At 54.5% G+C, this 13986-nt stretch overlaps 1 protein-coding gene across 3 annotated transcripts; it reads right to left on the bottom strand.

Moving 5' to 3' along the window:
• Positions 1-1313: 1313 nt before the first annotated feature.
• On the bottom strand, positions 1314-10970 carry MIIP (migration and invasion inhibitory protein). 3 transcript variants are annotated; one of them, XM_079914542.1, is made up of 10 exons: positions 10886-10970; positions 8958-9153; positions 8373-8708; positions 7865-7946; positions 4089-4197; positions 3951-4003; positions 3122-3251; positions 2865-2961; positions 1767-1901; positions 1314-1482 (listed from the first exon to the last, which is right to left on the bottom strand). In XM_079914542.1, exons 2-10 carry the CDS (start codon positions 9069-9071, stop codon positions 1450-1452), a joined length of 1089 nt encoding a protein of 362 aa, XP_079770668.1. In that variant the 5' UTR covers positions 9072-9153; positions 10886-10970; the 3' UTR covers positions 1314-1449. The 3 variants fall into 3 exon arrangements, with proteins under 3 accessions (XP_079770668.1, XP_079770669.1, XP_079770670.1); XM_079914543.1 differs by having other exon boundaries at positions 8382-8708; XM_079914544.1 differs by lacking the exon at positions 10886-10970 and having other exon boundaries at positions 8373-8703; positions 8958-9130.
• Between the last annotated feature and the right edge of the window lie 3016 nt (positions 10971-13986).

The raw sequence follows: 13986 nt of genomic DNA, 5'->3' as shown, positions 1-13986 counted from the left end.
TGGTTTTTTTGCGAATGGCCTCTGCTGCGCAGGAGGCCTGCCTTGCGGGAACAGAGCTGGTTAAGTCCGGATGTGGAGGATAGTAACACTCACCCAATACCCCATGAGCCCCCTCCATGTCCCAACTCCTTGTGACTAGTTCTGGCCAATGAACCATGAGCAGAAGTGACCTGTGTGTCATTTCTGGGCTCAAGCAACTGGTGATGTCCCCCCACAGTGGAGCCTCCACTGGTCTGGGTCCCCAAAAGATGATGTCAAAACAGAGGCCCCATGTGACCCATGACAGACAGGTAGTATGAGCAAGTCAGCAAGAAATAGGCCTTTATGTCAAACCACTGGGATTTGGGGGTTAATTTGTTACCGTGGCATAACCTCGCTTATCCTGACTAATACATGTGCTGTGCTGGACGGGGAAAGGTTTTCTCAGCTTCACAAGCTCCAGGTGGGAGCCACGGACCACAGCCATAGTTCCACGGCTCTAAGCGAGAAACCTCAGAAAAAGCACATGCCTTCCCTGGGCTTAGGTTCCCCAGCTATTCCATTTGTACCTAAAAATCAGGAATTTCATATTGTTCAACCTATGGGAGCATAAAGACAGGCGCTGCTTACTAATCCAGGAGGGCAGATCTGGGCTCTCGGCCAACCTTGCCTCTGACTCCAACCCTCCTGGCCTTTTCCCCATGTGTCCCTGACGGGGTTCTAGATCACCCGTGGCTTCTAGGGCTGGGCTAGAGATGGGAGTGAAGGAGCCACCTGGCCCAGGGACTTCAAGAGAGTCCCTCCATCACTGGACCCCAGTGTCAGGGGCCAAGAATAAGGGGAGAGCTCACTCATTCCCCACTGTCACAGCTCCAGCCTCATCCACAGGGAACAGCCTGAGACCCCAAGCCCCTTGCTGAGATGGATTTTTAACGCTGACCTTGGCCTCAGCCTTACTCTGGGGAGCCTCACCCCCACCTATCTGGTGGGGAGGCCACCTACCCAGAGTTAGAAGCTGCACAAAGAGCCACACTCAGGGCACTGGATCCACCCTGCCCAGCACAGGTTGTCAGAGGTGTCCTTCTGCAAGTGAGGGGGGCAGGCCGAGGCCAGGGCGCCTCTAGGGCTCTGAGGGCGTCAGCAGGACAGAGCCGGCGCACGTGGGAACCTGGAGCTGCGGGAGTGCTAAGCTTTATTTACAAACGTGTCACGGAAGCCCCTCGGCCCAACCCCAGGGTCTCCTCTGTCCCCAGGAAGGAGACAGGCCTGAGGCCACCCACCGGCCCAGCCTAGGAAGGTGGGGCCAGAGTCCACCTCCAGCTGAGGCTGGGCAAAGCTCCCCTCTCGTGGGCGCCCCTGCCGGCGGAGAGAGGCTGAAACGACGGTAGGGGCACTGTCCACCTCCCAGTGGCCAGTCCTCGGGCTTCGGCCGGGCGGCACGGGGCTGGGGCATGGAGGGTTCTGACCAGATCAGGGTGGGGCTGGGACCCACGTTGGCACGGCCTGGAGAGTGAAGGGAAGAGTGTCAGGGGGGCCTCTTTGGGGGCAGCCTCGTCCCCTTCTGGATCTCAGAGTTGGGGTCACCTTCCAGGGTGGGGTGGGGTAGCCAGCAGGCAGCAGTGGTGCCTGGAGAGGTGCCGTGGGTCAGGGCCAGGGCTAGGGCCAGGGAACCCCACAGAGAGCCGTTTCCAGGCTCTGCACTCCTACCCCAATCCTGCCCCCCAGGACTCTGCGGTCCCCAGGCCGCTCCAAGGCGTCTGTCTCTCCCAGGGCTCCCTGGACCGTACCCGGTGAGAAGGGCTGGTGGCTGACAGCTTCCGACGCTGGGCCTCAGAAGAGACACTGGACCAGAGGTCCAGGCTCTTGGGGGCTGAGCTTTTCTCAGACTTCGGAGGAAGAATGTCCCAGCCCAGCAGGCAGTGCTGTGGAGAGCAAAGGGTTAAGGTGCTTGGCCTGGAGCGGGGCTCCCCACTGACTGGGCACACCCCAGGGAGGGGCTGTACCTCTCCCCTTGGACTGGCAGCATCCTCTAGGACAGGGCTGTGTCCCCCATGAGGGTGAAGGGGCCTCCCAATCAGTGTCCCCCATGGACTGAGGTTCCCCGAGGGCAGGGGTCTTATCCACCACTGTTACCCCAGGCCTCCCTTTCCTAACCCTGCTGACCCAGGCCCTGGGCCCCGACCACAGATGGGTGGAGGGAAGGCCGTGGACGCTGATGGAGCACGTCCTGTGGACCAAGTTCTGCCCCAAGCCCCCGACAGGTATTGACTCACTGACCTGCCCCTTGTCCACCCCATGAGCCTGAGGATAGTATGTTGTACCCATTTTACAGACGAGCAAACTGACTTTCCTCAGTACCCCTTCTCCTCCCCGCAACCCCAGCACCTCCGGACTCCACTGGGAATGAGTGGGGTCCCCAGTGACCCCTGTCCTACCCAGGAGACACAAAGGACCTAGGTTGAAATCCCAGCTCTTCCATCCCGCTGACCTTGGACAAGTCACCTCCCCCTGCCTCAGTCTCCTCATCTGTAAAGTGGGATAACAGTCGTACCTGCACTCTCAGTTGCTGTGGCTCCACGAGATAATCGCCCTAAGGACTGTGCATGTGGCCACAAGAGCGCAAGAAACGGGGCCCGTGTGCACTAGGCCAATGCACTGCACGGGCAGACAGTCCTCCTGGAAGCCAGGGGCTGGGTGGGGAGCCCAGCCTCCCTCAGGGAACAAGCACGGTACACATGACATGAGTGGCCCAGCCCTAACCCCAGAGACTTTGGTCCTTCAGCCCAGCCTTGCTATTGGCCTTGGGACAGTCCCTGGCCCTCTGGGCCTCAGGACACGTCCAGAGACCTAAGCCAGACAGGGGACAGCCCCAAGGCCAGCCTCACCCGGGGCAGCGCCAGCGTGTCGGAGGCGTCGAAGCTCTTCCGCCGGTGGATGCGGTACCGGTGCGGGGGGTCCAGGACAGACAGCGGGATCCTCACCCTGGCGGGGGTAATAGTGGGGGCACTGCTGCAGGCGCCTCCAGGCCGCTGTGGCCCATCCTGCCCTCCCTCAAAACCACAGGCCCCAGGCCCTGCTCTCGTCCTCAGCTGCGGCTGCCCCTACAGCTCCCCCCGGTGTCCTGCCTACTCTGGCCACTCACCTGACCTGCGCTGGCTCTGCCAGGGTCTCTGGACCCCGCTGGCCCCGTGGTGTCCGGCACAGGCAGCAGGGGGTGCCGGGATCCGAAGGCACCAGAAACAGGCGCCGGTTGACACAGTAACAATACACACCTGTGAGATCCGTGAGAAGCAGAAGCCCCCCTCAGCCAGGGAACCTAGGTCCCTGGACCCCAACCACACAGGCTCACCCACGTGTACACAGACAGAGCATGCACACGCACACGTGCTCACATGCAACAACACTGAGCACCGCCTTCTACTCAAGCGTGACACTCGCGTGCACAGGCCAGCAACTTCACATGTGCAAATGTCACCCGTGCAAACACAAAGCACGGCTTCATACAGTCATATCTGTGGACACACATGAACGTGCCTACACTTGTAATCACACACACAGGGTGCACACACACGTACATCCATAGGAACACGCCTCACACACATATGTACACACATGTACACACTGTATGCTGCTCGTGCAAACCCACAGCAAAGACTTGGGTGCCCACGTGACTGAGCTGGAACATCCCCCCCCGCTGCCCACCCAGACGACCCCTGTGTGGAGAGGAGGTGAAGGGAGTGGGGACACATGGGAAAATGAGGCAGCTGGGAGAAAACGGAAGGCGCGGACAAGGGGCGAGGTGGATAGCACAGAGCAGGCCCTGTTCCCCCTGAGGCCAGGCCTCAGCTCACCCCAGGCTCGCGGCCCCCCTGCCTGGACCCCAGGCCTCCCTCCCCCCCGTCCCCAGCTGCCTCCCCAGGCCCCCAGGCCTTAGCTGGGCTACGGGGCAGCCGCCGAGCGTTTACACTCACATTCGTGGTCCCCCTCCGCAGCACTACTCTCCTGCAGGCCTAGGAACTGGGATCTGTGAGGGCGAGAGGGTGAGCAGGCCAGGGTGACACAGGCCCTGAGCCCGCCGCCCTGCCCGCCCCGCGCCTGCCGCTGCTCACTCAGGGTCATTGCAAATACACTCCTCCTTGTTGGCTTCCCGGAACTTCTGCAGCTTTGAGAAGAAGGCCTCGGGCTTGCTGGTGACGGGAGAGCTGTTGTCCGGAGACCCTGGAGCGGGCAACACACAAAGGAGCTGCTGTGTGGCCAAGACTCAGGGGAAGCTGGGCACTAGCACCCCAGGCCACCTGCTTTGACCCCACCATACCTCGTACAGACCTGGAGGGGACCTCCACTCATGTGACTGTTGGTTTTGTCTCGTGTCTGTCTACCCTCATGCATATCCAATCGTCCACGCAAAAAATATTTATAGAGCCCCTACTACGGGCCAGACACTGTTTTACGTGCTGGGGAAAGAACAGCTACCTGGACAAAGCCCCTGCCCTCATGAGGCTTACTTTCTAATGTGGCAACAGACGAGCTAGTCACCAAAGAAACCTGTAATACAACATTGAGGGGTGACACCTGCCAGGAAATAAAAGAGAGTCAGGAGGGACTTCTCTGGTGGTCGAGTTGTTGAGAATCTGCCTTCCAACACAAGGGACGCGGGTTTGATCCCTGGTCAGGGAACTAAGATCCCACATGCCATGGGGCAACTAAGCCCACGTGCTGCAACTACTGAGCCTGCACGCCACAACTAGAGAGAGAGAAGCCTGTGCACCGCAATGAAGAGCCCGCGTGCCACAACTAAGACCTGACGCAGCCCAAAATAATAAATAAATAAAAGAGAGTCAGAAAACTGAACTTGGTAGGGCAGGGGAGCCAGAGGAAGTTTCCCTGAGGAGGTGACACCTGAGCAGAGACCTGACGAAGGGAGGGAGGGAGCCGTGGGGACATCCCAGGCAGACAGAAGAGCAAATGCAAAGGCCCTGGGGCAGCTGTGGTTGGTATGTTTAAGGAACACCCAGGAGGTAAAAATAGGTGTAGGGGTGAGGGTGGAGGAGATGAGGCTGGGAAGCCAGCGGTGGGTTTGGGGACAAGGAGTGACGCAATCAGATCAGTCATGTACTTTTATAGGACCCCCCTTCTGGCTGCTGCAAGGTGAGGGGAAGCAGGGGCACCAGTTAGGAGGCTACTGCAGGCATCCTGGTGGAGACAAACAGTAAAATTCTAGAAATACATGGAAGGCAGGACTACCAGGATGCACAGTGTTTGAAAAGGAGAGGAAAATATCAAGGCTGATCTCAAGATTATGGCCATTAGCTCCATAAATGGAGTTGCCACTAACAGAGATAGAACAGACTGCAGGAGGACCAGGTGGGGCAGAAATCAGGACCTTGATTTTGGACCTGAGATTAGTCTAACATACCTAATGAGCTCTGCAGAGAAGAAAGCCAGATATACAAGTCTGGAATTCAGAGGAGCAGCACGGGTAGAGATAAAGTCAGGGAGAAGAGAGCATGGAGAGCCTCGGCACTGAGGGGGGGCCTCTGGAATGTGGAACAAGGAAGTGGATCCAGCAGAGACTGGATAGAGCAGCCAGGGAAGTGGGGAAGAGCCAGTGCGGGGGTCCGGGCCTGGAAGTCAGAGGAAGAAAGAGCTTCGGGGAGGAGGGAGTGGCCGCTGTGTCCACGCTACCCAGGGGCCAAGAAAGCTCTGGACTGAGCACTGAGCTGGGAGCTGGCAATGCAGAGGTCACTGCTGACCCGGCCGAAGACAGCGTCAGAGGGTGTCAGGGGCTGAAGTCCAGTTTAAGAAAAAGTCAGGGAGAGAAACTGGAGACAGCGAGTCTAGATGGCCCTTTTGAGGAGTTTTGTTATAAAGAAAAGCAGAGAACACGGGCAGTAACTAGAAGCAAAGGCAGGATATAAAGGGAGCGATGCTTCCTCAGGATGGGAAATCACAGACTGCAGCTTTACCCCTGACCACATGTGAGACTTTGCTAAGTTTTTCAGTCTCTTGATGCCTCAGCCTTCTCATCTGCCAGTGGGGACAGTATCAGCATCCACCTAATCAGATCATTGTGAGAAGTTAAGGAGTGAATGGGAGCGAAGCAGAGGAAAGCTCTTGGCACAGGGCCCGGCACATAATAAGCACTCACTGAAATCAATTGTCATTAATATTCCCTGGCGCTCATATACTGACGGGGCAGAGTGATGGTGGAGGAAGGAGAGGAGAGAATTACAGGGAAAAAACCCTCTGGGAGGGACTTCCCTGGTGGCGCAGTGGTTAAGAATCCGCCTGTCAATGCAGGGGACACGGTTTTGAGCCCTGGTCCGGGAACATCGCGCATGCCACGGAGCAACTAAGCCATGCGCCACAACTACTGAGCCTGCGTGCCACAACTACTGAAGCCCATGCCCCTACAGCCCACGCTCCGCAACAAGAGAAGCCACTGCAGTGAGAAGTCTGCGCACCGCAACGAAGAGTAGCCCCCGCTCGCCGCAACTAGAGAAAGCGCATGTGCAGCAACGAAGACCCAACGCGGCCAAGAATAAATAAATTAATTAATTAAAAAAAAAAACTTCTGGGAGCCAAGAAGGGATGGGGCCCAAGCACACAAATGCAGGGACAGGACGGGGGCTCGGAAAGGGGGGTGAGAGGCGTGCGCACACACACGTGCGCACACACACGTACGCACACACACACAGGGCAGGCAGGGGGCAGCCGCCTCTACTTTCCTAGAGACAGGAAGCAAAGCAGTGAGCTGGCAGTCAGGGAAGTCCTTGGGATGGGGCCTGTGTCCCCACCACCGCAGGGTCTCAGCAGCCCCACAGAGCACCTGCCTTGGGGCAGCAACTCAACTTCTCTGTACACCAGTTTCCTCCTTTGTGAAAGTGGGGGTCCGATAGCACCAACCTCCTAGGGCCGCCCGCTCACTCACTCAGCCAGCGTTGGCTGAGGGCCTACTACGTGCCAGGCACCGTTCTAGGCTCAGACTCGGGGAGCACAGCAACAAAAATGACGGCCAGGCCCCTGCTCCAACAGAGCTTATAGTCCACCGGAGAAGTCAGACAAGAAACAAGCAAACAAGATGACTTCTGAGAATGAATGAATGATACAAGGAACATACAAACGGCTGATGCAACAGGCAAGGATGCAGGTGTGGTGGCCCTACAACGTTGTGCTCGTGGAAGGCCTACCATTTGAGCTGAACACTCAGTGACGAAAAGGAACCAGCAGGTGTGAACCTGGGGAGGTGCGTTCAAAGCAAAGGGCACAGCAAGTGCAAAGGCCCCGAGGTGGCCGTGAGCATGGCAAGTTCAAGGACCAGCAAGGAGGCCGGCGTGAGGAGTCAGAAGGTAGATGGTTAAGAGGCCATGTCACGGGGCCAAGCAGAAGCCAGATCACACCTCAAAACTCTATATAAGGATTTCAGATTTTACTCTAAGTGCTAAGTACTCTGAGTGACGTGATCTGATTCCCGTGTTTAAACATTAGTTCTGGCTGCTGTGCCGAAAATGGATGATAATGGGGGTGAAAGAGCCCAGAGGGAGACCAGCCAGGAAGCCACTGAGTGCTGGGGGAGTGGGGGGATGGGCAGTAAAACATAAAGAGATGACACGCATACAGAGTTTCACAGGGGCCTGGCACACAATAAATGCCAAGAAAATACAGCAGCTCTGATTTGTTCATTCATTCAACAAACACTCGGTGAGCACCATCTCTGTGCCTGTCACTGTGCCAAGGGCTGAGACAGGAGACGCGGTACTGAAGGTGCTCCCCGAGGGGGGTGGAACAGTCGGAAAAAGAGCAGCAGCGCCCGCTGGGGGCGCAGGCAGGCGCAGAAGCAAGCGGGGGCCTCCACCCGCGCCCCGGGCACGGGGGCTAGTCACACCTGCAATCCAGTCGCAGCCCAGGCACGGTCTGAGGCGCCAGCTCTTCTCAGGCACTGGAGACTCCTTGTTGGTCACTCGCGGCTGAGGAGGGAGGCAAAGACGGGCAAGGGCTAGGCCAGCAGGCCTGGCCCAAAGGAGGTCCCACCTTGCAGGGAGGAAAAGGGCTGTGTCTTAACTCATACACTGCCAGGGGCCCCAGGGCTCAGCCGAGGGCTTGGGGGCTGGAGGACAAGAGTTTGGCCCCCACCCGCCTCCATGTGTGTCTTTGAACAAGTCTGTCCTCTGAACGCCCGTCTTCCCATCTGCATAATGGGGCTGGTCACCTTCTTCCCAAAGTGCTGTCTGAGAAACTAATGGCCACAACTTATCAAGCACTTAGGCTGAGCTGGACTTGACTCACGGTACCTCCCAGGAGCCTCACCCTGGAAGGGAGGCTGCCCATGAGTGCATCTGTCAGGGGGGAAACTGAGGCTCAACGACGTGCCCGTCAGTGGATGCTCCACTCACCCGCATTACCTCGGACAGCTTGCTCCGTTGAGCCAGGAGGGACTTCAGGGCCTGTGCCTCCTGGGTGTCTAGACTGTCCAGCTCTGCTGAAGGCTCTGGGTCGCTCGAGTCTGAGGTGGCCAGCAGGGGAGCCGAGCAGGGCCTCAATGGGCCCGGGGGCTCCTGGTGGAGGCACCTGGCAGGTGGGAGAGAGACCACCCCGGAGCTGGCCCCGTCCCTATCACAGGGGTCACCTCGGTGGGCATCCTGTGGGCAGGAGGCTCTTGAGGCCACTGAGGACGTCTCTTGGGATGACGGCATCTCTGAGTTGTAGCTGCTGCTGGAGTCCAGGCTTGACTGGAACAGAGAGGCCAGTTCACCCAGCCATCTACCCAGCTGGCCTGCACTGGGCATGAAGGCCTGGTCCTCACACTTGCTCCAGCCTCTGCATGTCCCAGGCCAGTCCCTTCCCACTCTGGGCCTCACTCAGTTTTCTCATCATCAGTAAAATGGGCATGCTGCACGAGAGGACCCGGAAGCCCTGGATTCTGGCCTGAGGGTTAGGCAGCCCCTCCCTCACTCCCGGGACTTGGCCAAGGCGCTCACCTCTGAGGCTGCCTTGGCCACGGACCGCCGCACGGCATCCTGTCCGACCCACAGCTGCCTCAGGAGCTCCAGGTTGAGCTGCCGTAGCTGTGCCAGATCTCTGGTCTCCACCATCCCAGGCGTATCCACTGGCTTCCCACGACAGGTGTCACCGACTCCTGGACCACAGAGCGCCCTCACGGCCAAGTTCTCCTACCTGAAGCCAAGATAGACAGCACAACATAGCGCTGAGGAGGCTGCCCTGCAGAGCCAGAGGCCGGGGTTCAAATCCCCACTTTGATACTCCCTAACTGTGCAGCCGCAGACAAGTTATTTAACCTCTCTGTGCCTCAGTTTCCTCATCTGCCAAACAGACGATAACAGCATTGACCTCATAAGACTGTTGTAAGGATTAAAGGAGATCATGTATATTAAATGTTAGTACAGTGCCTGGCACACACAGTAAGCACTCAGTAAATGCCTATTATTATTACACTGGCCACAGCGTGTTTCCTAACATGTCAAAAGAGATCAATCCCTCTTTAACGAGCTTCCCTGGTGGCGCAGTGGTCGGGAGTCTGCTGCTAATGGAGGGGACACGGGTTCGAGCCCTGGTCTGGGAACATCCCACATGCCGTGGAGCAACTAGGCCCACGAGCCACAACTACTAAGCCTGCGCGTCTGGAGCCTGTGCTCCGCAACAAGAGAGGCCACGATAGTGAGAGGCCCGCACACCGCGATGAAGAGTGGCCCCCACTTGCCACAACTAGAGAAAGCACTCGCACAGAAACGAAGACCCAACACAGCAAAAATAAATTAATAAATTAATAAACTCCTACCCCCAACATCTTAAAAAAAAATTCCTCTTTAACAACCTTAACTATGAAATTACTAGATTAATTTGTAGAAGACAACTAGGGCAAGTCCACAGATGTAAAGCATGATAACTTTCAAATTCAACACAAATCAGATTTGTGAAGGGACTCCTCCCTCTCTCCTGCCCTCCCTCCTTCTTCCCTTTTACAAACGAAGAAACCAAAGTTCAGAGAAGTTAAGCTACTAGCCCCAAGTCACACAGCTTGTAGGTGGCAAAGCCAGGATTTGAACCCAAACCGGGCTCCGGGGTACACGGTTATGCCAGCCTTTCCCCAAACAGTGTGGAGGGGGGCCTGGGAAGCTGCCTCCTCCTTCTCCCAGCCTTTGGCCCCCCAGGGATCCAGACTCAGGGACACACTGATGCTGCTGGAAGGGATTTCTGCAGACTAGGGGAAGAGGCTTCCTCTTCCCTCAGAGTCCCGAGCCCAGATGCCTCCAACCAGAAACTGAGTCTCCCCCAGTACACACGATCCCTTTCTAACACTGCGTCCAGACAGACACCCTACTCTCAGAATCCCAGCCCTCCCACCACCACTCCTCACGTGTGGACCGCCCACACCCGGGTCCCCTCCTCAGGGCCCGGTTGCAGTGGCTAAAGCAGAGAGAAGCCAGGCTACCCTGGAGCCGTCCCCACATATACCCATGCAGGGAAGGGGGGCAGCGGAGATGCGAGTACAGACTGTGCGGGGGGTGGTGCAGACAAGCGGGGTAAAAAGCCTCATCCGCAGGACAGGGACTCCCGGCTCCCGTCCTTATCTGACTCTGGGGCAGACCTATAGTTGGAGGATCTCCGTTTTCGCACGGTGTTAAAGAGAACACCTCCGGCTCCGGCGGCGCTCTGGAAAGCTAAAGCCGCACCAAGGTAACGGGAAGGCGACGTTCAAAAGAGAAACTGGGGCAGCAAGAGTACCAGCTGCGGTGCCGCGGAACAAAAGGGCGGGACCCCCGGGAAAGGGAGACTCAGCCTCCCTCTTCTTTCCCTTCGCGGGCCACGGACCCTCCGTGGGGGCGTACGTGAGGCAACCCGTCGAGCCCTTCCTCTCCATACCCGGCCCCGCCACTGCCTCACTCACCTCTAGGAAGCCCCGGAGCCGCGCAGCCCACCGCCGCCTGCGCTGCGGGGAGTTCCGCCCAGGCCACCCTACGCTTCGGCGGCCGGGGGGCGGGGCCTGATCCGGGAGCCCTGATTGGTCAGATATGGGGCGGAGCCGGGACGCTCTTGCGAGCTTTACTTCGCCTTCAGAAACTGCCTTTTCAACACTGAGGCGGGGATAACGACGGTGCTCAACATCTGATTGGTCAACTTCCCAGGTCTAGCGGTCGATAGTCGGAATGGGGCGGGACCCCAGAAGACGGGCTCCGATTGGTCAAGACAAGGCCGCGGCTATTTCACGTTTGGTGACGGCAGTGTCAGAGTCCGGACCTGATGCTTCCGCAGAGCCAAAAGATGCAGCTGTGGGTAGGCGGCGGCCAGTGACCCATGCTTTCATACTTTCTTTCGAGTACTTAGGCCTATTTTGTGCCAAGAGGCACTGTACTAAGCGTTGGGAGGCAGGAAAGAATTAAGAAGGGTCCTTTCCTGGAGGAGGGGGAGAGGCAGCGGGTAAGATATGAACACAGGTAGCTGTGATCCAGTCTGTAAAATATGGGCAAGTTTATATGGAGTGCCTACTTTGCGCCATGTATTTTCCATATGCCAATGCATGCCGGCCTCATAAATGTGCTTTAAGATGAATATTATTGTCCCGTTTTACAGACAAAGCAAAAAACGAGGTCATGAGAGATGAAGTGACTTGACCAGAACATTTTAGAGGCAGTCAGTATAATTCCCAAATTAACAGACGAAAGGAAAGGAAGAAAAGCCATCTCAATAGATACAGAAAAATCCACCAAGCACTGTCCCTTTTTCTTAGTAGCTGCAATTGGCGTGCCACAATCTTTTAAAGAGATGTTCCGGCATTTGACAAAATCCAACACTCATTTCTGATTTTTTAAAAAAATCTTCCAGCTTCATACAACTCAATAGCAAAAAAGACCCCAAACAATCCAACTTAAAAATGCGCAGAGGATCTGAATAGACATTTTCCAAAGAAGACAGATGGCCAATAGGTACCTGAAAAGATGCTCAATATCAATAACTATCAGGGAAATGCAAATCAAAACCACAATGAGTTATCACCTCACATGTGTTAGAATGACTATAACTAAAAAGGCAAGAAATAACAAGTGTTGGCAAGGATGTGGAGAAAAGGGAACATTTGTGCACTGTTGGTGGGAATGTAAATCGGTGCAACCACTATGGAAAAGAGTATGGAGGTTTGAGATTTCCTCAGAATTTAAAAATAGAACTACCTTATTATCCAGCAATTCCACTTTTGGGTATTTATCTGAAGAAAGCAAAAACACTGATTTGAAAAGCTAGATGCACCCCCATGTTCATTGCAGCATTATTTATAATAGCCAATATATGGAAACAACCGAAGTGTCCAGCAATGGATGAGTGGATACAGAAAGTGTGGTATATATCTATAATGGACTATGATTCAGCCGTAAAAAAGGGGAGATCTGGGCTTCCCTGGTGGTGCAGTGGTTGAGAGTCCGCCTGCCGATGCAGGGGACATGGGTTCGTGCCCCGGTCCGGGAAGATCCCCCCTGCCGCGGAGCGGCTGGGCCCGTGAGCCATGGCCGCTGAGCCTGCGCGTCCAGAGCCTGTGCTCCGCAACAGGAGAGGCCACAACTGTGAGAGGCCCGCGTACCGCAAAAAAAAAAAAAAAGAAGGGGAGATCTTGCCATTTTCAATAACACGGATGGAACTTGCAGGCGTTATGCTAAGTGAAATAAGTCAGATAGAGAAAGACAAATACAATATTTCTCTCTTATATGTGGAATCTAAAAAAACAAAAACAAAAAGCAAGCTCATAGATACAGAAAAGAGATTGGTGGCTGCAAGAGGCAGGGAGTAGGAGAAATGGGTGAAGTGGGGTTTTTTTTAGTTTAACTAAATTAATAAAAATCTTTAAAAATAAAAATCTTGGGGCTTCCCTGGTGGCGCAGTGGTTAAGAGTCCACCAGCCAATGCAGGGGACACAGGTTCGAGCCCTGGTCCAGGAGGATCCCACATGCCTTGGAGCAACTGAGTCCATGTGCCACAACTACTGAGCCTGCGCTCTAGAGCCCACGAGCCACAACTACTGAGCCCATGTGCCACAACTATTGAAGCCCACGCACCTAGAGCCCGTGCTCTGCAACAAGAGAAGTCACCGCAATGAGAAGCCCGCGCACCGCAACGAAGAGTGGCCCCCGCTCACCACAACTAGAGAAAGCCTGCACACAGCAACGAAGACCCAACGCAGCCAAAAATAAATAAATTTATAAAAATTAAAAAAAAATCTTGCAGCAAACTAGGACTGGAAGGGAACTTTCTCATCTTGATAAAAGGCATCTATGAAACACCTACATTTAACAGTATATTTCATAATAAAAGACAATGCTTTCTCCCTACAATTAGGAAAAGGTAAGGATGTCTGCTATCACCAGTTCAATTCAATATTACACTAGAGTTCTAGCCAGTGCAATAAGAAAAATCAAAGACATCTGGAACAGAGAGGAAGAAGTAAAACTCTTTATTCACAGACAGCATGATAACAGAAAATCTCATGCACTCTACAAAAAAGCTACTAGAATCGTTAATGGGTTTTGCAGTTGCAAGATACAAGATCAATATACAAAAACCAGTCGTATTTCTATATATTAGCAATAAACAATCAGAAACTGAAATTTTTAAAAAACCATTTAAAATACATCAAGAAATATAAAAATTAAATACTTAAGGATAAATCTGACCCCCAAAATACAAGACCTATATATTAAAGTTATAAAACAGTGTTGAGAGAAATTAAAGGAGATTAAATAATTGGAGAGATATACTGTGTTCATGGCTTGAAAAATTCAAATTTTTAAGATATCAATTCTCCCCAAATTGACCTATAGACTCAATACCCAAATAAAATCCCAAATAAAATCCCAGTAAGTTTCTTTGTATAAACTGACAATTTCTAAAATTCATATGGAAGTGCAAAGGACTTAGAGAGCCAAAACAATTTTGAAAACAACAAATTCAGATGACCTACGCTACCTGCTTTAAGATTTATTATAAAGCTATAGTAATCGGGCT

Source organism: Stenella coeruleoalba (genome assembly GCF_951394435.1).
Source record: "Stenella coeruleoalba genome assembly, chromosome: 1".
NCBI classification, from domain to species: domain Eukaryota; kingdom Metazoa; phylum Chordata; class Mammalia; order Artiodactyla; family Delphinidae; genus Stenella; species Stenella coeruleoalba.
This window is presented reverse-complemented; position numbering and strand designations above follow the sequence as displayed.

What these genes read in the sequence shown, in the direction of transcription:
- MIIP (XM_079914542.1), bottom strand. Translation starts at nt 9,071, where the DNA reads ATGGTGGAGACCAGAGATCTGGCACAGCTACGGCAGCTCAACCTGGAG. An exon ending in TGGCCAAGGCAGCCTCAGAG is followed by an intron (nt 8,709 to 8,957) that starts GTGAGCGCCTTG and finishes TCTCTGTTCCAG; the next exon opens with TCAAGCCTGGACTCCAGCAG. An exon ending in CCACCAGCCCTTCTCACCGG is followed by an intron (nt 1,483 to 1,766) that starts GTACGGTCCAGG and finishes TTCACTCTCCAG; the next exon opens with GCCGTGCCAACGTGGGTCCC.